The 23,209-nt window shown below is 54.3% G+C and overlaps 1 protein-coding gene across 1 annotated transcript; it reads right to left on the bottom strand.

Moving 5' to 3' along the window:
- Positions 1 to 167: 167 nt before the first annotated feature.
- On the bottom strand, positions 168 to 22,688 carry Asic4 (acid sensing ion channel subunit family member 4). Its single transcript, XM_087904659.1, has 10 exons — positions 20,488 to 22,688; positions 5,225 to 5,369; positions 4,992 to 5,119; positions 4,643 to 4,805; positions 4,149 to 4,205; positions 2,199 to 2,352; positions 1,616 to 1,707; positions 1,457 to 1,536; positions 1,141 to 1,245; positions 168 to 989 (listed from the first exon to the last, which is right to left on the bottom strand). Exons 1-10 carry the CDS (start codon positions 21,067 to 21,069, stop codon positions 876 to 878), a joined length of 1,620 nt encoding a protein of 539 aa, XP_087760785.1. The 5' UTR covers positions 21,070 to 22,688; the 3' UTR covers positions 168 to 875.
- Positions 22,689 to 23,209: the final 521 nt, after the last annotated feature.

Below are 23,209 nucleotides of genomic sequence, written 5' to 3'. Positions count from 1 at the left end.
GGTAATTCAGAGGTGACTCAAAGGATGGAGGAGCCCTGTTCCTGTGGGTGCCTTCATTTCCTTTTACAGGGACCAAGTCACACAGATGCCCAGCCCCCAGCAAGTGTATGCCAGCTCTCTCTCTCTCACCCACCCACCCACAAGCAGACAGACGCACAGACACAGAATTTCTTTGTGACTTTTATTCCCAGTCTTGCCTGCACTTTATAAAACCAGTCTTTAGGGAGCAAGGACTGAGAAGGCCACTCCCCTTCCCGGTAAGCTCAGCCAAGGTCAGAAAGGTCTTCCGCCCACTCCCCATGGAGGGAACTCGAGGTGGGGCTGGTACAGGGGGAACTGGGAGCTGGGCCAGGCCTGCTGGGCCACCCACTCCCCCTGCCAAGAGGGGAGCTGGGCCTGGAGAGAGGGGAGAGGAACCAGCCCAACATGCCTAGGTCCCAAGGAGTTGCCTCTGTCACTAGGGCTGGGACCCTGACTATCCTGCGTCACCCTCCCCTGCAGCCCCACCCTTCTGTGTCTGTGTCCCACCCCCACCCAGTCCCTAAATATATACAAATGTACAGAGGGGCCCTGCCAGGGTTCCATCTCCCCCGTCTTTCTCTTCCTCCCTCCCCTCCTCAGGGACCTCTAGTCTGGTCTTCAGTCCTTCCTGGACACCCGCCTGGGAGCAGGGAGTGTGGACAAGAAGGACCCTTGTGCAAGGCAGCCGAGCCTGGGTCGGGGAGAGCAGGATCCCAGTCCTGGCCTCTCAGTGAGCACCACCCCTACCCTGAGCCCTGGGCTGCCCCAGGCCTTCTGTCTTGGGAGCAGGAGATGTGTAGGGCCTGGTTAGGATCCCAGACTCATGGATACTTCCTTCCCCACACAGCACCATCCTAGCAAGCAAAGTCTTCAAAGAGGCTTCCCGGGGGGCCGTGAGGGTGGTGATGGTTAGGAAGCAGGCTGCTAGCCCCCCCACCCTCAGCACGCCCCCGGCCTGGACAGGGACTCTGTAAAAGGAAAAGGGGATGGGACAGTGGTCAAGTCATGTACTCAAGTCTCAACCATGACTTTTTCTTCTCTGGGTTGCCTTGGAAACTTTCAGGAAGTGGCCCTGGAGAGAGAGTGCTCTCCAGGTTGGGAGGAGAGCAGGTGACTCACCTGTTCCTTCAGCTCCTGCAACCCTAAAGTGGAGATGCCCCCAGTGGATGTCCTCAGTGGGGTCTTGGGCCGTCGCCACACCCTCTTGAGTCGATCCCAGGAGACCTTGCAGGTCAAGGTTGGGGTATAGAAAGGTCTCAGTTATAGGACTTGGTGCCTGGCAACCTCTTTTCTAGGAATCCCCATGCCCCAGAAGGTCCAACCTCTTCAGAGCCAGACCCCCAGGTACTTCTAGAACTCTTTAGCCCACTCCCCAGCCAGACCAACCCACCCAGGAGCCGTATCCACTCACTTGGCCTTTCCTCCGTGTCCTTACCTCATAGATGTAGTCAAGGATCTCCAGTAAGGTGAGGATGCTCGCCCCAATGAACAGGCCCATCTGTCCCCCAAGGTCCCCTGAAGAGCAAGAGGGCAGGGTCAGTGGGAACAGCCTGGGCTGGCCCACACATGAGTTGGGGCAAGGGTCAGGGCTTACCCAGCAGGGCTGACAGGCCGTAGGCTGCTCGCTGCTCCATGGCTTCAGAAGTTAGGGCCTCAAAAAAGACATCCAGGACCAGGAAGTTTTCCCTAGGGGACATGAAATGACACCTGTGTGAGACTGCTGAACTTGAGGAGACAACTGGCAGGGGCATCCTCCTGAGTCTGGCTAGCTGATCCTGATGTGCTGGGGAGCTGGTGACCTCCGACTCCCAAAGGGAACTAGGTTCAGCTGTGTTAGCTCTGTGGTTTTGTTATGGTCGATCTGCTTTGTTTTTCTGAGAAAGAAAGGGTTTCAGGTAGCCCAGGCTGGCCTGAGGAGAAAGACATAAATGGGTCTAACACAATGCAGTGGCGGGGGTGTGTGCAAGGAGCGGTGGCAGCTCAGACGTGGACTGGGAAGGGGTTTCCTGGAAGTGGACCAGGATGTAATCTGAAGGATGGCTGCTAGGAAGATTGTGATTGGCGTTCCTGGCAGGAGACCCAATGTACACAAAGAGGCGGCTTAATCTCAGTCTCTGCCGTGTCTCAGGCCTGCTGAAGGGCCCTCCTCACAAAGTCCATCTGTGGGCATGTCTTACCGTATGTAGGTCTCATTGCGGTTGTACTTCCTCGCCAGGTACCTGGCTGAGCCCCTGTTGGGGATCTTGACCATGGAGATCTCTTTGCCATAGCGGGTCAGGTTGCATGGGGTGGGGCAGAAGCATGGGCCCTCAGAGCCTCCACCCAGGGAATCTGCAACACAAAGACACCAGCTGCAGTGAGGAGGGTGACCCCCAGGCTCAGTGGCTGTAGGGACAGGCACAGAGTCTATCCTGAGCTAGCAAGTTCACTCAAAGGGCCAGATCCGCCACTTTCTAAAGCATACTGGCTGGGGTCCCCCTCAGACCGACTTTACCCATGACAGCAGCACCTCCACAGATCTCTCCCTCTGTCCCCAGCTCCCCGGGACAAGGAGGTCCCATGACTCAGAAGGTGAGAGTGTATCTGCCAGAATTAGTCAACATGAGCTCTCAGACCCACAAGGAGTTAAGGGAAGGATGCTGGAAAAGAAGGGAGGGAGATAGGTGAATGGATGAATGGACAGAATAGACAGGATTCACACTTGATAAGCTAGGATGCTCCCCAGGAGGCTGCTGATCCCTGTGAATGCGTTGCCTTGACACCTTTGCCCTCCAGCCTGTGGTCAGGCAGGTCAGGAAGTGAGAGGGCAGAGGCAACTGTTTCTCCAGTTTCCAGCCACAGAGAGGGAGGGGCTGCGTTCTTCCTCTTGTATCACACTGCCCCCAGCCACTCCTCTCCAACAGTCCTAGGTGTTCTCTGTCTCTCTCTGTCTGTCTGTCTCTCAGCTCCATGATGCTTCCTTCCTTCATTCCTTCAAGTCCAAAAGTGAAGGCCCCCTGGTGTTGCTAATCTTGGGAGCTCTCACCGCACCTGTGGTTGGTTCCCTTTCCAGCTGCTACATCTGTTCCTTCGTTTAACTTTCTTCACTCACGCACTTGACAGGTGCCGGTGGTACGGGGGCATAGAGGAGCTCGTGGTATGCCAGTCTGCTACCCCAGCATCTCAAGTGCATCCGCAGAGGCCCATCACATCCAGATTTCTGCAGCGAGCCCCTAGCTGGTCCACTCTGCATCCCACCTACTGACCTTTCTGCCTTGCCCTAAGGCCTTGTTGGCTTCCCAGAACCCCCCTCTTCTACTTTCTGCTCCCTCCCTTGACCTCTGTCTCCAGCCATGCTGATCTTTGGGTGCCCTAGACAAATCATGCTTTCTCTAGTCACAAGGTATATGGGACATGGGACATGTTATCCCTACTAAGTAGAACCAACCCTTCAAATCTCTGCTGATATGTAGCTTTCCATGTAGAATCCTCCCTGCCTTTCCAGACTGGGGCTACGTGTCTCTCCCCAGGCCCTTATACCACCCTTGAGATACCACTATTCAAGAACTGTTAGACGGTTAGCATCTGTCCTCAGTAAGTGATCATGGGCAGGGCTCTTGGTCCCTCACTTTCAACTCTCAGAACACGTTGACTAGGTCTAGAGAATGAATCAATCAGTCAATTGTTAGATGGGTGGGTGGGTCGGTATATGGGTGGGTGGATGGGTGGATGAACAAGCTACAGATTAGGTGAGGCCTGCGGAGAGATGGAGTTTGTTTTACCCGTACTGGCATCCAGCAATGTATTTTTCCTAGGGTGAGAGAGGTCATTTCACTTTCTCAGAGAGAGAGGGATGGAGAGAGAGAGAGAGTTCATCGGCAGAACTGAGATGGGAAGCCCAGCCCTTCACTCGCAGTCTTGGATTATCTGCAACATCTCCCCATGGTCTCTTACCACTTACCCAAGTGTCTGGACCTGCAGAAGTCCTTAGACCCGCCCCACCCCGTGAGGTGTGAGATACAGCTCAACCTCAGCAAGACCTGACCCCCCAGACATGTTGGAAGGAGAGGCAAGAGGACACAGAAGAGAAGGGCACACGGAGGGGTGAAGAGTGGTGAGAGACACGGAAGGGGGAAGGCAGCACACACCCAGTGTGTGATCGGCACATTCAATGTAGATATTTGGCGGGCAGATGGTCTCATTGCCTGAAAGGAGAGAAGAGTATTTCTGAGATCCACAGTCCTTTTCTTACTCCTTTACCACACACCCACGTGGGCATCCACATATATGCATGTTTGCACGTGTACATAACAGATCAATGTCTACACACTCATACATAAAAAATGAAAATGTTTTTTCATTGTATAACACATGCATCTAATCCTATACTTGCTTATACAACCATGTGTACACTCTTAAGTTCATGCACATAACCCCAAGACACACACATATATACTAGCATGCACACAAGCATGTATATTCATGCATTTCCAAACACATCAAAATATGCATCAATATCCAGGCATACACCTGAGCACATGCTTATGAGTGTAGACATATGTACATATTGTACACATGTTTCGGCTCCTGGAAGTTCAAGAGCCCAGAAGAGTGGCACCAAAGACGGGCTGGAGGTGCCCACCTGGCATGTGCACCATCCGGCAGTGGCAGCGCTGCAGCACGGCCTCCTTTTCACAGCGCAGTCGGCAGGCAGACACACTATAGGCTGAGTAGCCCTGCAGCTCAGGCTCCCTGAGCTCGCTTTCCGCCCGGCAGTTGCCCCAAGGCTGGGGCAGATAAGTTAGCTGCAGAGATGGGGCATGACAAGGTCAAGGCCAAGCGTGTCAGTCAAGGCCAGTCCTCCAGTGTCAATAGCCTCGGCAGGGGTCAAGGGGCTGGCAGACTGGGTGTCTGCCAGGCAGATCTGGCCAGCATCCCTTCAAAAAGAGATTTGCCCTGTGCCCAGGCTAGGCCTAGCTGGGGATGCTCACCCGCTGTTCCTGGCAAGACACAAAAGTCTGGAAGCCTGGGGACACACCAAACCCCAGCTGATGGATGTAGGGAGGCTCCTCCTGGCTGTGGATCTGCACCCGGATACCTGCCTCGAATGACGTCTCATCTGCACAGCAGAGATGAGGAGACCTCTTCAGAACCTACTCCAGGCCGAGAGCCAGACCCAGGCTCCACCTCTAAGTTGGCCCTTATCCCTTCCCCGCCTGCGTACTTGTCTCCCTCCATATGGGTAGGTATTCCTCCTGCTGGATGTCTAGCATGATCTCCAGGCCACTACCCATGCCACCTGCCCGGCTGGGCAGTGAGCTCTGAGGATCCGCATTGAAGGTGTAACACTTCCCATAGCGAGTGTAGACCTGAAGGGAGACAGAACGTATCAGTAAGGGAACCTTGCTTTTTGTATTTTGGAGGTCTCACTGTGTGTAGTTCAAGCTGGATTTGCTCCTCTCCAAGGCCTTGCAGCACCCCAGGAATTTCCCTACCCAAGAGTTGTTGCACGGGGTGAACAAGAGCTCCCCATGTAGCTGGCCTTGAGTTCGCGAGCCTCTTGCTCTAACTACACAAGCCCTGGGAATACAGGTGTGCACCTCCATGTCAGGCTCAGACTCTTGCTGTTCCCCCTAAGCCTTGCCCTTACCACTGAGTAAAGGGTCCTCCTATCGCTACCTAGTTTTTTTCATTAGTTAGGATCTCTAAAAATCTGCATCTTTTCCGCTCCCATAGCAAATTCAACATGAACTCCACCTTCTTGGCTCCCCTTCATCCATCCCTTCCATCCGTTCTCCACACAGCAGTCAAAGTACACAAGCCAACCAAGTGCCCCTGCCAGATTTTATCTGTAGCTTGCACATCATGCTATAAACCTCAGGGACACACAATAAAACTTGTTTTATTCTTTGTGCGAGTGTGCATTTGTACCCAGCGTGTACATTCGGGTGGAGACCAGAGATTAAAGTCAGGTATCCTCCTCAATCACCCTCCACCTACCTTATTGTGGAGACAAAGCCTTTCACTGAGCACGGAGATCGTTGATTTAGCTAGGCTGGCTGGCCAGCGGACTTCAATGATCCTCTCGTCTCTGCCACCCCAGCACTGTGGGGAATCACATATCCCAGTGCCCAGCTTTTTACTTGAATGCTGGAGATCAGCACCCTCATGCTTGTATGGTAAGTCCTTCATCCACGGAGCCATACCCCAGCCTCAGTAAAACTTATTTTCAAACTAAACGATTGATAGCTTCTCAGTTTCTAGAGAATGAAGTCAGACTCTTTCCCTAGCCTTGAAGTTGCCCTTCAGCGTGACCCTGGCCCTCTTCTGCCTCTCCACTCTTGGAACAGAGACAAACTCAAGCATCGGTTACTCCTGTTCACCTCAGCCCTCTCCAGGAGTGGCAGAACCAGCAGGCCTGCACCCTGCTCACCTCACACCCATGCTCACTCTGTTAAATTGTTCAGCACATGAATCAAGACCTGAGACCTTGCTCGTCCTCTCATTTCTCTGTCCACTGACCATGTCCTCCACTAGAGAGCAGGTTATACAAACGAAGGAACCTGCCTGGCGTCCCCTATGCTCGTCCCATTGTGGGGCTTTCATAAATGGTTCCTAGCCAAAGCCCAGCTCGTGTCTCCTCGATGAGCATTCTTCCCAAAAACACCAGATGGCGCTGGTGACCCAAAGATGAAGGCACAGGCTTAGCCTGGGGGTTTTAGTGGCGGCCTGGAGTCACTGAGCAGCCAGAATGGGAGAGCCACTGAAAAAGAGGTGGATTCTGGTTCCCCCCTGTCAGGCTCACCTCACAGAGACGTGCCCCTGGGTCAAACCCATCACAGGCAGCACCTTCTCTGGAGGCAAGGGGTCAGTGTGTTTCAACACTCCCCCCACCCCTTTACTGGGAACGCACGTGTTCACACGGTAAGAGCTGGGAAGGGGCATGAAGTGGCATGGAGGGAAATCTCAGGCTCGACAGCAGCAAGAGAGACTGAAGGAAGAGGCTGGGCTGAGAGCTGGGAGGTGGCCTTCTGAAGCAATCCGAGGGGCCCTCCAGGGACATGTTGAGGGGTGGAGTTCTGTCCTCCCTCATCTAGTGAGTTAACTATCTGCAGCTCCAGCAATTTCCCACCCCCATCCACCCCATCCCTGCCCTGGTACTTCCTTCACCCAAACTGATTTCTGAGACAACAAAATACGCACAACAGGCACCTTGACATTTACAAAACATGAAAACATCTGCTGCTAGGCCCTGTCGTCCACCCAGGGCCTCTGATTTTAGACGTGTTTGATGACCTTGGTTACAGAGAATGGAACTGACGCTCAGAGAGGTGAAGTGACTCTAATGAGGCCACACAGCTAGTGCTAGGATGGAACCCATGGGGATGCAAAGCTCCAGCCACTCCCATAATGCATTGCTTTCATTCCCCCACCTCAGACCACCCAGCTGCTACCTCAGGATGGAAGGAAAAGGGATGTGCCTCATACGGAACCTCCCTTTACTTTCTCTTTCTCTTCAACTCCGGTCCTCAGCCCCTTCCTCTCAGTGTCTTCTGCCTTTCCGTTCCTCATCTGTCCCTCCCCAACTTCTGGGTTCCCATCCTTGTCCCCATATGTATCACTTCTGTCTCCACCTGTGCCCTCCATCACAGCATGTTCCTGTGGAGCATCACGGGGACCTCACGGGGCGGGCATCACAGACACCTTCAATCATTCAAAGTACCCCAAGCATGTTAGGTTCTGTGCTTAGTCCAATTGAACCCTCACAACTACCTCGAGGGTGGTATTGCAATCTCCTCATTCAGCAGATGAGGAGACAGAAGCTCAGAGAAGCGGAACCAGCTTGCGGAGGTCTTCAAGATTAGTGCTTCCCAGATGTCGTTTTGTACCCAGATCCCCTTTGTAAAGGGCCGTTTCTGGTTGAGTACATAGAGGTAGATGGTATCCCTGGAATGAAAATCTGCATTTCTACAAACCTGCTGATCTGTGCACCGTGCAGTAAGTAGAAAGGTCTGGTTGAACAAGGCATGGTGGCACGGGCCTGTAAATCCAGCAGCTCCGGACCAATGCAGGAGGACTGTAAATTCATGACCTGCCTGCACTACAAACTGAGTTCAAGTCTAGCGCCAGCAATTTAGTGAAGCCCTGTCTCGAAATAAAAAGTAAAAAGGACCAGGAATATAGCTCGGCAATAGAGTGAGTGCCTGGTGTGAGAGAGGTCCTATGTCCCATCTCTGGTGTTGAAACTCAAACTAACTGAGGAGATACAAGAGTCAAGCAAGACAGGTTGGGCCTAGTCATGGTCTCTTGGGACATGGCTGTGGGGAGAGAGAGAGAGAGGAACCTGAGGTGGGCTGAGTACAAGACTCCTGTCTCCCTAGTGATAAGGGAAAGGCAGATACAGGGAATGTAGAAGTGCCCAGCATCTTCCTTTTTCAGGCCAAAAAAGATGCTGGAATTAGTTCCTGCCAACTCAGCCAGTTTTGGGTGCACGCTTGAGTTGAGAGGGTAAATGAGGCCCAGGCTGTGTGAGGGAACCCGGGTCTGTGTCGCTCACTCGTGTCTGCCCAGCAATACCACAGTCTCTCTGAAGCTTAGCCTCACTCGCAGGTCTCCAGTTGCCTGAGGGTGGATTCCTGCTTCCTTCCCTCTTAGCATTCCCAAAGTTCACTGAGATCAGCAAAAGGAGGGGCAAAGGGCAGGAGAAAGGCAAACATGATCAAACATCCCCATTTTGTCCCAGATCAAATTTTCTTTCTTTTTTTTTTCTTTTTAGAATTTCATACATGTGTCTCACAGAGATCCATCTGCCTCTGCCTCCCGAGTGCTGGGATTAAAGGCGTGTGCCACCACCGCCCGGCATCTCGGATCTTTTTATATAGTTTCTCCTTGGAGCCTCTACAGAAGCCACATGAGGTAATTATTGTTGGCCCCTGTGGAGGATGAAGGAACTGGAGCTCAGAGAGGGAAAGTGGCTTGGCTAAGTGTGCACAGCCAGCAAAAGGCAGTGATTTGAACCAGACGGAACCCCGTGTACGATACAATCAGTCCTTGTGGAATACCCGGTGTGGGCTCAGGGGATGAATGACGCTCCCTGGATAAAGCAGGACGATAGGTTTGTATTTCATCACGTGGACACAGACGTGTGCTACTGGACAGTGAGTCTAGCCTAGCTTGGGAGGAGGCTGTTTGCCTCCTGAGCTGATGAAGTGGTTGGATGGGGGGGCAGGGAGTGACAAAGAAGGTGTGTGTGTGAATGTCGTTGAGGTTCAAAGGACAACTCTGCCGAGAATGGACAGGCCAGGCTGCCAGGACTGGGCCACCTGCACAGCCTGGGTCAAGCCCCACTGCTGAGAAGAGCACGTCGTTGCCCCGGAGACAGTCCCTGGCCCGGGCATTGGTGGTGGAGTCAGCCACTAGCTCCTAAGTGACAGAATTCTGGTGGCAGCACAGCCCACAGCTTCTTCCATGGAGACGGCACGGCTGTTTAGCCACAAGGTCCCACTGGCTGGCCACTGCTCCCTCTCCATGGACTGGCCTGAAAGGAGGATATATATACAAGAGTTGAGAGCCTGGGGGCCCAATCACAGAGAGGATTGGCGCCGGGCCAAGAAGTATCCTGATGGTAGAAGAGCCATCTCTAGATAACCTCAGTTTCTACGCGAGGTTCTTGCCCATGGGGCCTCGATCCTGTCAAAACCCTAACACCTCTCTATCTTGGCTTCCAATCGCATGCTACCAGCCCTAGCTGGAGTGTGTAAGCTCTTGGAACTTCCCTGAGCTGAAAGTGGATGGGCCATAAACAGGACACCTAAGTTCCCTCCACCAGCTTCCTCTGGCCAGCCTTCTACTGCTCCTTCTGACCATCTTCCCCAAGCGCTGGCCTGAGTGCCTTCCTGTTTCCTGATCTATCTCTCCACGTCTCTAGCTCCCCGGTCTGTCTGCCTTTTCTGAGCACCCAGCCAGTTGTCCCTCTGGACTCAGTTTCCCTGCTTCTAGCCCTTGACCAATTCATTTACCATCCCAGCACTCCTCTCTCTGCTATCCTAGATGCCGCTTGGCTCTTTGTCCCTTGCCCTCTCTGCCTCTATCCTATCTGCTTTTCTCTCCATCCTTGCATGTGAGTATTCAGTTTCTATATCTTGTCTTCCTCCTAGATTTTACTATGGACGTGAGGTTACCCAGATGTCCTCCCTAGTCTATTCTCTGCCCCCACCACACACCAACCCGCCCCATCTTCCAGAGACAATGATCAGGAGCTGGAAGAAATCTGTCCAGAGCTTGCTCCCCTGAGCGATGACTTCTCTCCCAGCCCTCTGAGCTCCATCCATCCACAGCTCCCATTTCCCAAGATAGCTTTCTCTGCCTGGCTGCTGGCTTTCCCCCCTCAGCCCTCCCTAGCTCCTCTTCCTCCCTGTAGCCACAGAGCCCACAGGGTTAATAGCCAATTAGTAGGGCTAAGGCTCAGCTATGTGGGAGAAGGCCCTGGGCCTCCAGGAGATAAGAAGCAGCCAGAAGCAGCAAGGACCAGGCAGTTAATCCCATAGCTAATCTGCAGCCCAGGCTTTATCTCCACCGCCTTCTGGGCACCCAGCTTCTGCCAAGACCCCAGCACCTCCCTCCTAGCTACTTCTCTGTGGATGGTAACCCCTCTCCTTTATCCCTCTGCCCTTTTCTGTGAGGCCCATCTCTATGCCTACTTCTTAGGTGCCCTGGAATGAACTCCCCTTCACCCTGCAGTACCCTGGAGTTCACTGTGGACCAAGAGAAGGGTTGGGCATATCTTCATCCAGCCATGACTAGCACTCTGGGTGCAAAAGCTCCTAAGCCATGGCTTTACTCAGGGATGACCCAGGATTCAGGTTTGGTGCTTCATCCTCTATCCTCTCGAGGGGTAGAGGAAGAAAGGGCCAACTCAAAATGCTTGGATGTCTGTGCTGGTCAAAGGCTCGGGATCACTCGGCCTGACCCCCCATTGAACAAAAGCTAAAGCAGAAGCCTAGAGATGCCAGCTCCATGTCCAAAGGCACACAAGGAATAAGACCCAATGCTATAACCCAGCCTGCCCCCCCAACCAGTGCCAGCATTCTTCGCTAATTTTGTCACCTCCATGGGAATCATTAGCTGCAATCTACCTCCAACAGCCTATAACCCGGGCTAGTAATTTTTCAACTTTTCCCGAACCTCAGTTTTCTCTTCTGTCAAATGGAAACTTTCCAGAAAATTTCTGTCTGCCTTGTTTCATGGGGCAGTTGTAAGTTTGAAAGGAGAAAACAATAGCAAACCCAAAGGCAAGCACCTGTAGTCCCAGCTACTTAGGAGTCTGAGGCAGGAGGATTGTTTCAGCCCAGGAATTTGGGGCAACACAGTGAAACTCCCCTCCTTAAATAAACAGACACTTGTAACGTGCCCTCATATACCTGACACCCCAGCATTGGTTGTGACACTGGGAATGAAGCCTCAGAACATGGGGAAGGAGAAAGAGTTTGGAGCCTGACAAAGTGAGTTCAAACCCCACCTCTCCCACCACCTTAACAAACAACTGGAGGCAGTGCTCAAGAGCTGGGTGCCTGGCAATCTCTTTCCGCCTTGGTTTGCACCTTCTTAAAAGGCAACCAGCAGTTCTTCCTCCTCGGGTTAGAACTGCAGATGAGAGATAAATCCCTGAGTGATGCCTGGCAGGCACTCAGAGAAGGGGGCTGACCTCAGGATGGGAACTTCCAGCCTCACAGCACAGCTAAGCTGCTTTGGTTTTGGATTCCCGCTGGGCCCATCTTCACAGGACGTTCTGCCTTTTGGTAAAGATGTCTGCCCTTAGGAGCTGACCAGCATGGAGCTTTTTCCGAGCAAAATGCACAGGTTCTGAGACACGGCTCTTTCAGCAGAAGAAGACTCAGCCTGGCTTACTGCCGGGACTTATTCTTACTGAACTCTATGGGATTCAGATTCAGTCATTTAACCTCCCCGATCCTCTACTTTTCATCTGCGAAATGGGAAGACAATCAGGTACCCTTCAAAGGTGGCATGAGAAATGAGATAACGTAACATGTTAGCAATAACTAATTTTCTGAATGCCTGCTATGAACCAAGCACAGGTTTGAGTACTTTACATAAACGAACTCTTTAATGCTTGGGAACAAAGTGATAGACATTATTTCCACTGTCCCCAATTCACAGATAAGATGGTGGAGGCACAGAGAGGGTAAGAAACTTGGCCAGGGTCGCATGATGTAGCAGAGCAGAGAATGTGGGTACTGGAACAACCCATGTGTCAAACAGTATTCCGCGAGCTTTTACAATGTGTCAGTCACTGGTGCTGGGGATACAGTCCAGAACAAAACAGTCTGTCTCAGGAGTTTGCTATCTGATGTGAAAGCATGTATCCATTCAAAAAGTGTTCACTGGGCACCTGCACCATGCACCAGGCATATTCAAAGTGGTGGGTCAACAAGAGAGAACAGAACACACAAACCTAACAATCACACAATAGATACTACTGGCTGTGGGCCACGCTGTGATGGACATCCCAGCCAAGGCCACTGCTGATGCAACAGGAGTTTGGTTCCAGTTGGATGGAGAGTGAAAGCATCTTGGAATGAGCTGGCTGGCCCACCACTCTGGAAGGACAGCGGATGGACCTAGGGAAGGCACTCTGTTTCCCCCCACTTCCAATAGGTCCAGCAGTAGGAGTGTTCCCAGAGTGAAGTTCCCAGTGCCCAATACTCCTGGTTTTCAGGGACCCTTCCTCCAAGGTGCATCTGGGAATGGTGGTAGTGTCTGTTCAAACATAAATGTGAGAACCATGGTGGGTGGGAAAGAGGAACTGGCCAAGGCATAGGAGGGGGGCACAGGAAGTGGAAATATGAAATGGGGAGCTCGGGGGGTGCTTCCCAAGTGGATGAAGGAGGAGGAGGGACTCCAGGACCCAGGTAAGCTGTTACACCTGTTCCTGGGCAGCCATTGCCTAAGCATTGGACTCCAGACAGACAGTTTTGCAGACAACGTTTTTAATTGGTAACTAAGTCCTTCCCTGGCATCCCCACCGCTCGATGTAAACAAAGCTGTTACACACTCACAAACAGTTTCACACTCACAGTTGGTGGGCGGGAGTTTTCAATTCCAACAAGACTTGGGGAGACTTGGGGTAGTGGTGGTAGTGGTAGTAGTAACAGTAGTAGTAACAGTAGTAGTAGTAGTAGTAGTAGTAGTAGTGAGTGTGTGTGTGTGTGTGTGTGTGTGTGTGTGTGTGTGTGTGTGTATGTGTGTCCCGCTCGAGCGGACACACGGTCTGGACGAGCGGGTGGGTGCCATCAGGAATCCCTGTCCTAGACGTACTTCTGGCAACGCAGGCCTAGCTGCCCTTGCTGCACCACGAGGCCGCACCCACGGGCCACGCTCCCCGCTGACTGCCTCTCCTGCGGGGCAGGCATCCATCACCGAGCAGCGAGCAGCGCCCTCCCTCCGTCTTCTTCGGCCTCCTCGTCTCTCCTCCCTGGGTTCGCCTCATTTGCATTCCCTCGGCTCCCGGCTCCTCTGCAAAGTGACCTCCGTGCACACAGCAGCGCCAGAGGCTTCCACCGCGGAGGGAGACACCGTCGCCCGTCGCCCGCTGCCCGCTGCGGCCCGGGAGGCGATCAAAGGGGCGAGAGCTGGGACAGTGCCGACAGGAGTAAACCGAGCTGGGAACCAGGGCTGGGCGTGGACAGTAAGCCTGGGAACTATCGATAGACCTGGTACTGGGGCGGCGCTGTAGGGCTAGAGTAAGATTTGAACCCGCGACCTCTGTCTCTAGCCCAGCTGGAGTGAAATGTGGAGGTCTAGGGAGCTGGGCCCTAGAAATGAAACCTCCTTTTGAAACCAGAGGCTCTCAAACACCTCAATCTCCACTTGCATCCTAGTCTGCTCCACCGTGCAGTACCCACAAGAGTCTCCAACCCTCCCTGGGGTCTGCTCGGTACCCTGGCCCACTCCCCTGGCCAGCCAAGCTGCCTCCCCCACCCCCCGCTTGGTATTTACACCTTTCACACATTTGTAAGCTATTATCCTGTCCACGCTTAGTCACCGCTGAGCCAAGCGCCACGGATTTAGCTCCTTTAATCTTTCCTCCTAAATCAATCCTCCATTTCCCCTTAATCATCCCGTGGCTCCTCTCTGAACTCTCGCTGCTGCCTCGCCTGCCGCAGCCTATGCCTATCTCTCTGGAATTGCTCCCCCTCCGACCCAAAGCGGTGTCCCAAGGGCACTGTGAACATTTAGGGGGTGGACTGGATATTCAGGCCGTTACCCTCCGTTTGGGAGCCAAGGGAAGACATGCTGGCATCCTTGGCCTTTTCTAGAAGACACACAGCATTAGACGGTTGCTGTTCTCTGCCTCAGACTCTTTTGTCTTCCTGCCTACCCCCACAGCACAGGGGGTGGGTACTCTAAAGACCCTAAGCCTCTGTCACAACCCACCAAACGCAAAAACAATGAAAACAAAATGCACAACGATTCTCTTAGATGAGATTGTCTTCCGCCCGCCCATCGCTCACCAAGCTGCCTGTCCCCACCTCCTTGGTCCAGGTGCTGAAAGGAGGTGGATGCAGGAAAGCCAGGAAGGGCAGAAAAAGCTGATCTTTCCCCCACCTGAGGTTGCTCCCCTTCCTCCTCCTCCTCCAGGGAGGCTGCCCATATCTCCTGGATCATCCTTGTCTCCGTTCCCACTCGCTCCACTCCCTGTCCAGGGGTGGGTCCAGTAACCTAGAGGGTGGACTTGCTTTGGGATCTCTAGGACCCTACAGGTTTCTTATCCTTTCTCCCCATCACCCAGACCTGGGTCAGGCAGCCCTGCTCTCCACCACAAGAGGGGGCAGGTTCCTCCTGGAAGCCCAAGGACAGGGCTGGGGGGGGGTCCATAAAGAGGCTAGGAGGGGTGTGTATGGGGGCCATTTCTTCAGATGCTAATCAGCATCTTCCAGCAGGGAGAGGAGAAGCTGAGTTGATAATGAGCCCAGCTCGGGGCTGATTCCTGATTAATGAAGAGGCCACAGGGCTTCTGGAGTGGGGCCGGGTGGGGCATGCCTCTCATGACCCTCCCCATTGCCCTTGGAGACCAACCCTCTCAGGAGGCTTTCCCCCAGCCCTTCCCTTCGGGCTTAATTCTCCAACAGTGCCTACCAACTTCACTGCCAATGCAACCAGAGTGAGAGCGCCCCCTCCAGGAGGTCTCGAGGAGCAGCAACCAGTGCCAAGTAAGAAGTGTGCGGTACCCGCCTGGGTTCTTCGATCTGAGCTGTAGGCACCTTACAGGGTTGTCAAAACCAGGGAACTTGTTATTGAAAGAAACTAGATTTGGAACTTATTTGACATCACCGAAGACTACTGATACACAGGGCAACAGTTGTCTAGAAATGAGGCTGAGACCCCACCCTTCTCTGTATTGCTCTCACTGACTCTACCTGTCTGGCTCCCCAAGGCAGGAGTAGCCCTCAACCAGGTGTTCACTGAATGTGCACCAGGGTCACAACTCAGGACATAATGGGACCGTAGGGGCAGAGGACCAAATGGGGGATTCAGGCAGAATTAACAAAGTTAATTCTGGTATGTAAAGGCCTGGACCAAAGTCAGAAGGAACGCCCCCTTTCTAGAGCCAAGGGGATACAGAAAAGGTCTGGAGTTGGGAAGAGAGTATGGGATAGCCCCTTCTGTAGACCATGGCAGGGGGTCAGAGGAAGAGTCTGCCAATATTGGTCGGGCTGCGGCACTAGACAAGAGCAGGGGTGAAGGAAGGAATGGATGGAAAGAGGAGATTGTTGAAGAGCCCCAAACTGGGAGTTAGGGCAACCAAAGTAGAGGCTTGTATCGAGTCCTCCTTGCCTCAGAGCTGTCCTGGGTAGCGGTTGGGGAGGGCTGTGAGGGAGGGGAGGGCAGGGGGGACTGCCCAGCTGGAAGAGGCCTTGTCTAATTGTGCCTGATTAGTAGAGAGGAAGAGAACAGGGCGAGTGATTAATAGTCACGGCAGTCACCAGCGTGTGGGGAAGGAGGACTGGGAGGGGGAGGGGAGCCTGAGAGCCAAGAGGGGATGGAGACAGCGAGGTACCCACGGGACCTCCTACCCTTCTAGGGGCTGTCTGTACCTTTGATCCTGGGGAGTCCTACAACCAGGAGCTGGGACCTCTGCCTCCACTCCCTGAGGGATTCCCTCCTCCTTCCAGCCTCATCATTGAGGCAGGGGCACGGAAGAGAAGAGAAGAGAAGAGACCAAGGTCATGTTTGCCTCTGGGAAAAGAAATATCTGCGTTCACACGATGCTTTCAGATATCCCAAAGCTGCCAACCCCAAGGCACTGGCCCCATCCTCAGTTTAACCTGGAACCTCGGCTTGACTTCCAATCATAGCCCACAACACATCATAAGTATATCCTTTAGTCCCATCAGTAATTCCAGCCCTGCCTCAGCCAGGCAATCTGAGCCTTATTCACCTATGTTGTCCAAGACAACATGCATTAGTAGCACATGCCAAATCACATTTCAAATGCTCAACAGTCATGCGTGGCTAGTGACTACCGTGTTGGACAATGCAGACATAAGATGTTTCCATCACCACGGAAGGTTTATGGTCTAGTATATGTGCACATATGTACATACATCTGTACATGCTTGCTAGGGAGGGCTATAACTGCAGAGGGGGGAGTGAGAGTCAAGGGCTATGGGCGGTGTGGGGGGGGGAGACTAGAGAGATGGAAAGCAGTGTCGTTCTGGAGCAGGGATCAGAAGCCATCGGGTGATGCTGAGCACGGTGAGGTTAAAAGATGGTCAGGAGCCGAGGTAGTGGTGTGTGTGGCAGCTGATGCTGGCATACTGTGTGCATGCCAGGCAGTGTGCTAAACTCTTCAGGCATCTTGTGCTCACAGCCTCCCCGTAGCCTAGGAAATGAATACACAAATGGATGCTCGTGGGGGCATTTTGCTTTCCTCGAGGCCACGGAATTGAACAGAACTGAGGTTCAAGTCCACACGCTCAGACAGCTCTGGAACTCTCGCTTGGTGTGCAGTCGTCCCCCCCCCCCCCCGCTGAGAGGAGACGCTGGCTTTTCGAGCCACCTTTGCGTTGCACAGATCAAGCAATGAAGGCCAGGCAGAAAGCGATTGCCTCCTACCAAGTCGACTGGCTGTGAGCGAGCCATGATGGGGGAGGTGGAACTGGGGCTTGGCACACAGTTGGGGGACAGTGGAATCAAGAAGGAAGGAAAGAGCCCTCTATAATGGGGTGGTGGAGAAGGTCTGAGATGGGAGTGGGCAGGGTGGGGCTGAGTGGATGAGAAAACAGATGAGAAGAGCCAGGGGCCAGCATGGAGGACAGGGGTGTGGAAAAGCCCTGCACCCTCAGAAACCTTGCCCTCTTCACTCCTCTTCTCTCTCCTCTCCAAACCTCAGGCGGGCTGCCTCATCTTTTAAGCCTCCCCAGCCCTCTTTTAGCCCAGAGTGGCCTCTCTCTCTCTCTCTCTCTCTCTCTGAACTCGGACTCTTACCAGCCATGTACCCCATCTGGCAATTAATCCTGGCACCTTGTGACATTGCTTGCATGGCTGATTAACTCTTGCATGGTTGCTTAAGCTTTTGAGCACCCCTGTCCCTGTTCTTCCATGAGACTGAAGGCATCTTGAGGGCAGGGGCTGAAGACGAGGGCTTCCCCTTCTTTGCTGTCCCCCATAGGTCCTGGCCAGGAACCCAACATGTGTAGGTACACAGAGCAGCATTCTGAGTGGCTGACTCGGGTAAATGAAGGGATATTTGGGAGCGTGGGGGTGAGAGTGATTTCGCTGGTACCAGAAGCAAGAGCAGAAGCATAGGGGACTGGGGGAGGGCACATTACCCAGAGTAAAAATAGGCTGGAAAATGTGACATTTATTAACTTGGATTCCGGAGGAAAGGTCACAGCAGAGTGGGGAGTGGGAAGGAGGAAACAGGGAAAGCAACAGAAAACACATAATGGTCCCTTGCCGAAGCCTGTCTGTCACAGCCACTGGCCATATCACCACCCACTCCCTGGCAGGTGCTACCCCAACTGGCTTGCATTCTCATCTCCTCACCAAAGACCCTCAGATCCCCGTCGCATAACCCATATCCTCACCACAGAGCTGATATGGACCCCATGTCCACCCCAGAGGCCTGGAGTCTTTACTTCCTTCTCCAGTCTCGTTCAGGCAAGGCATCCCATCTTCTGCCTCGTCAGGGACCCCTGCCTAGTTCCTAACTGTTACTCCGGGTCCAGGAGGAATTACATGCAGCAGGTTGGGGATGGGTGTGGGCAGGAGTCTGAGTCTAGGCTAGGGTGGGCATGGGAGAACAGGAATCCCAAAGGGAAACTCTGTCACCACAACAGTGCTTGTTTTGCCCCAGTAGCTCTGATGTTCCTGGGACAGTCCCACAGCAGAGATCCACAAACTTGGACCTCCCTGTCCAGTCCCAGTTACCAGAGGACCTAGGGAATGCTATCCTTGCCCCCTCTGCTTCCCAGTCATCCTCAGGATTCCAGGGACTCTCAGCTTGGATGAAGGGAATCCCTGCCCCTGTCTTCTCTGGACACCTTATCCTAACAGAGACCCTCTGTCACCTAACCTTCACTCCCTAAGTGCCCTCTATCTCTCCTCCATTGATGTGTGTCATCGTTACCCTTCCCTTTTCCTGCCCACCCCAACAGACGCTAAGACACAAATTGAGGGACACAAAGACCCCATTGATTTCTGTCCCAGCAGCACTTGCTGAGGCTGAGTGCCTCCCCGCCCCCATCACAGAGGGGTGAGACTGCAAGACAGGAGTCCCGTGGACCCCAAAGGCCACCCTCATGTTCCACACATCACCTCCTTTTTAGGGACCCTCTCAGCTCTGGTTTTGGTATTTCATTTTCCTAGAAGACAATGTTTAGCTAGACAACAGGCTGGTATTCCCTAATTCCGCTCCTGGTACAATCTCCTCCCTTCTGCCCCTCTTTTCAAGTTAATTCCTCCCACCCACTGAACCCACCCACACAACCCAAAGCAAGAGGCCCTAGACACTGCAGACATGGTGGGGCCAGGAACCTGGTTGGTGCATGTTTCCTGGTAACACTGAGGCAGGGAAGGAAAGCTTGCGGGTAAGGAGCTAGGCTCCTAAGAGGGAAAGTACCCATTGCCACTGGAGACTGGGAGTAAGTGGGCACCAGGTTGACAACACACATTTGCTCATATGCCAGGCAGCAGTCACTAGGACGAAACCCTCTCTCTCTCACACACACACACACACACACACACATACATAAAGACAGACATCAGCTGGGGACTGGGGACAGGCATCTCAAGCACACTGTGAATAATAGCTTTGAGTGTGGGTGAAAGGAACCCTGACAGACCTGACAGAGTGCAAGACACACCCTGCACACTCACACACCTGACTGTGGGAGGTGTGCAAGCATAGCATGCAGAGCTGGCACTCCACTTCTGGTGAGGGTACATGTGTGTGTATTCACGTACGTGGAGGCGACGGTGACAGTTGTCTCTGCATGGAGGACGGAGGGAAGAGGTTGGGATAGATTGGGGAGTGGTGTCAGGAGCTGGGATGACATCCCAAGCATGACCCCATCCTTGGCAGCTATGAGCTGGGGTACAGGCATGGAATGAATAGCTCTCTCGGCATGTGGGTGTGCAGGTGTGCATATGGATGTAGTGACAGGGACACTGAATGTGCATGACAGGGAAGCATGCAAGGAAACTATGTCCCTGAGCCGTAGGAGTGTGTGTGTTCATGTGCCAGCTCCGAGGGTGAGTTACGCACATAGAGGGAATGAGTGGTTCCCAGTGTGAGAGTCAGAGCCAGGCAAGGGAGCAGCAGGAACAGGGGCTGCAGGGGTGGGGGCACTGGCAAGCAGGAAAGACTAAGGGGAGCATGAAAGAGGGATGTGTGCGGGCGGCTGTGAAGGGTGTGTGTGAAAGACAGGGAGAGACGGAAGAGACTGGAACCCAGTATACTCGAAGACCATCTCCATCCAGCTGGCTGGCTGGGCCAGCTCCCCAGAAGGCAGCCCTGAGTCCTTCCTTTGACAGGGACACCTCTCCCCTCTAGCCACCCCCTCTCCCGTCACTTTCATTTGCTGGGAAGAAGAATCCAGTAGCCCCCCGAAGAAAAAGAGAACAAGAGCAAAGTAGCATTCAGTCTGCCTGGCCTTGGGATGAAGACCAGCTTCAGGCCCTGGGCCCATCCCCAGGAATGGCCCTGGCCCCCAACCTTGAACACTGCAGCAGCAGCAAACGCAGAAGAGGAGCTGTACCACCAAGGGTAAGCCCTTCTGAGCATCCGCTGCTCCAGGGCTGAGGAGCCAGAGGGAAACACCAGCTGGGGGAGACACGAGGCCTGCCTCTGGTGGCAGAAGGAAGGGAAGCCCTGTTGAGGATGCCCTCAAGTACCACCACCCTCCTCCCCCACTTGGGCCTCGGGCCACCCCAGGTTAAAGTGACCGAGCTAGTAGAACTCACCACGGAGAAGTTGCTGGCGGAGCAGTGGTGCCCACTGAAGTTGCAGCTCTTGAGCATGTCAGCAAGCTGGTGGCCAGTGCGGTTGAGGATGTCTACCATGTCGGGCTCTGGGTAGCGAAGGCCAGCCGCACGGTGCCCATCCCGGTCTTTGGGGGGCAGCCCTGTCAGATTGGCCAGGTGGAAGATATCAGCATCGCTGAGTGCTGAATGCCGGAAGCGGTTGATGTTGCAGAGGGTGACAGCCGGGAAACCCGCCACTGGGGCTGGGGCAGCAGGGTCCACGGCTACCAGGTGAGGCCGGGTCAGGTAGCCCCTGGCCAAGCTGGCTGCCTGGTATAGGAAGGCAGCCAGTGAGGTGAGTAGAGCCAGTGCCCAAAGGGTTCTGCGCAGTCCATGGGGGCCTGGGGCACAGGCCCGGCCCAGCCCATGCAGAGTGCTGGTGCTGGCAAAGGTGGCCAAGTCCCGAGGGGCTGTTGGCCCCTGAGCAGCCCCCAGGAGGCTCTGCTCATCCCCTGCCTCCTTCTCCTTGGGTTTTGCATCCTCCTCAGCAAATTTGATTTTGCACACAATCTCGATCGGCATCTGTCCCCGGCTGCTGGGACTGGCCAGAGCCTCACTGCTACTGTCCCTCCCTGGACAGTAGCCCTGGTGCCCTCCGGAGTGGTGGTGGCGGCAGCAGCTGCTCTTCTAAACTCAGGGCAATCAGGAGGAGGATGGGGACAGGGTGGGGGCCCGAGGTGGGGGCGTCACTCCCACTCCCAGCAGCTCCGCAGCCCCGGTGCTGCCTCTGCCGCTGCTGCCTCTGCTGCTGCTTGTCTCTCTCCTCGATCGTCTCCTTGTGGCTTCCCTTATCAGCACCAGCACAGCTGTCAGCCCCTGCGTGTGTCCCTGCGAGCAAGCGAGTGAGCGAGGGAGCAAGCGCTGCTCCGCCACGCCGCGCAGCCCCAGCCGCTCCGCTCAGCATGTGCTCTGGAGCCCACCCCGTGCTTAATAATTCAGGACATGTCAACAGCGTTTCACCGTCGGGCACTGGCACGGGAACCAGGAGCCAGGCCAGGGGAGGGAAAACCCCCGCCCTACCCCAGCCCAGGATGGAGAGCCCAGGATTAGGGGTGCTTCTGAAACTCTCGCTGGTACCTTAGTCAATTGTGGGGGCCCCAGAGAGTCCAGTCTCAGGCCATTCGGGCAATAATGCTATGCTCAAGGTGCTTAGCCCACTCCTTGACACTTTTTCTGGACCACACCCCAGGAAGGGCCAATCAACTCTGTTCCCCAGCTCCTGGCTTCCCTGACTCCTGACTTCAGCCTTCGGCTGATCTCACTGCCCCAATCGCAGCAGCTTCCAGAAACTCCTTGAGAGAGCCACTTGTTTGAGTGAGGGAGGGGAGGAAGGGGAGGGCGGCAAGATTAAGAGACAACTGTGGCTTCACTCAGACTCTCCTTCCCTAGAGCCTTGCTGATTCCAACACCCACCACACCCCTACTCATTGCGGGGGCACTGGCTCCTTTTCTCTGACTTTGCCCCCAATCCCAACATTCTTGTGACTGGAGTCGAGGCTGCCCTGGCTGTCCTGCTCATCTGGGGCCACTTTACTAGCTTATAGTCTCCAAATCCCTTGCTATGCGTGACCTGGCTTGGAGAAAAGGAGGGGAGCTGGAGGAGCAAGGAACTCAGAGGCAGGGGAGACGGAAATGAGGAGCAGGGGGGAGGGGGCATTAGAGGGAATGGGAGGATGAATGGGGGCGTCAATGGAAATCGGCGCTAAGGATACCCTGTCCCCTGGCAGAGCCAGGCAGGGAAGCCCTGCAGACTGCTGTCTGGGAGGAGGAGTCAGACACATGGGCCATCACCACAAGAGGAGGTGGAAGCCCCTCTTGGCTCACCAGGTGTGTGGGGGAATACGTTGGTACCTCCTGCTTGGGAGTAGCAAGAATAGTCCACTTGTGCCCCCCGGGGGTGTGTGTGTGAAAATGTGAATCCTCATGGGGGGGAAAGCACTTGTTCTGGGAGGAAAGGGGGGCTGATTAATCGGGGCGCTAATGAGCAGCAGGGAGAGGAAGCTCAGAGGGGAGGGGGAGGCAGCTCCATCGATCCAAACCGCGGAACCAGCAGCTGAAAAAAAAAAAGTGAGAAGGGAATCGATCTGAGGGAAACGGCAGCTGCTGGGGATTAGAGCCCGAGGTCCACGCGCTGCCCAGCGGCCACCCCTCCCCTGCGCCAGGCTGTCCCCGCAGTCTCAGCCTGGCCCAGAGGGAGGGTCCCAAGAGTGGTTCCCTTGGGTTCAAGTTGCTGCTCAGCTCACCCTGGCTGCAAGGCTAGGTCAGGCTTCTCGTGGGGGTCACTCCAGTGTGGAATCCACCTCCATACCGGGTGCTAGCCATGCATGGTGATCTAACTAGATGTCCCCAACCTTTCAGCAAAGTGGCTTCCCAGGGCCACAGCTGGGTTTCCCCACAAGCTTCCCATGAGTCCAGGTCAGCGGGCTCCCAAAGCTGGGGAGATAAGACCTCTGGGGATAGGTTCAGGTGCGCTTCTGACTGGGACACGGCAGGAGAAAGTAGAGTTGGCACTGGCAGCAGGTGCTGAGTTCCTATGCGAGGGTCCAGGTGACCGCAGACAGCTCCCTCTCTACCCCATACCCTGGCAGTACTCTCCATACTCCCCCCTCCCTGTTCCATCCCCAGACCTTTCCAAAGCCCCACCCCCACCCCACCCCACCCC

Source organism: Myodes glareolus, chromosome 1, assembly GCF_982192425.1.
Source record: "Myodes glareolus chromosome 1, mMyoGla1.1, whole genome shotgun sequence".
Taxonomy (NCBI): domain Eukaryota; kingdom Metazoa; phylum Chordata; class Mammalia; order Rodentia; family Cricetidae; genus Myodes; species Myodes glareolus.
This window is presented reverse-complemented; position numbering and strand designations above follow the sequence as displayed.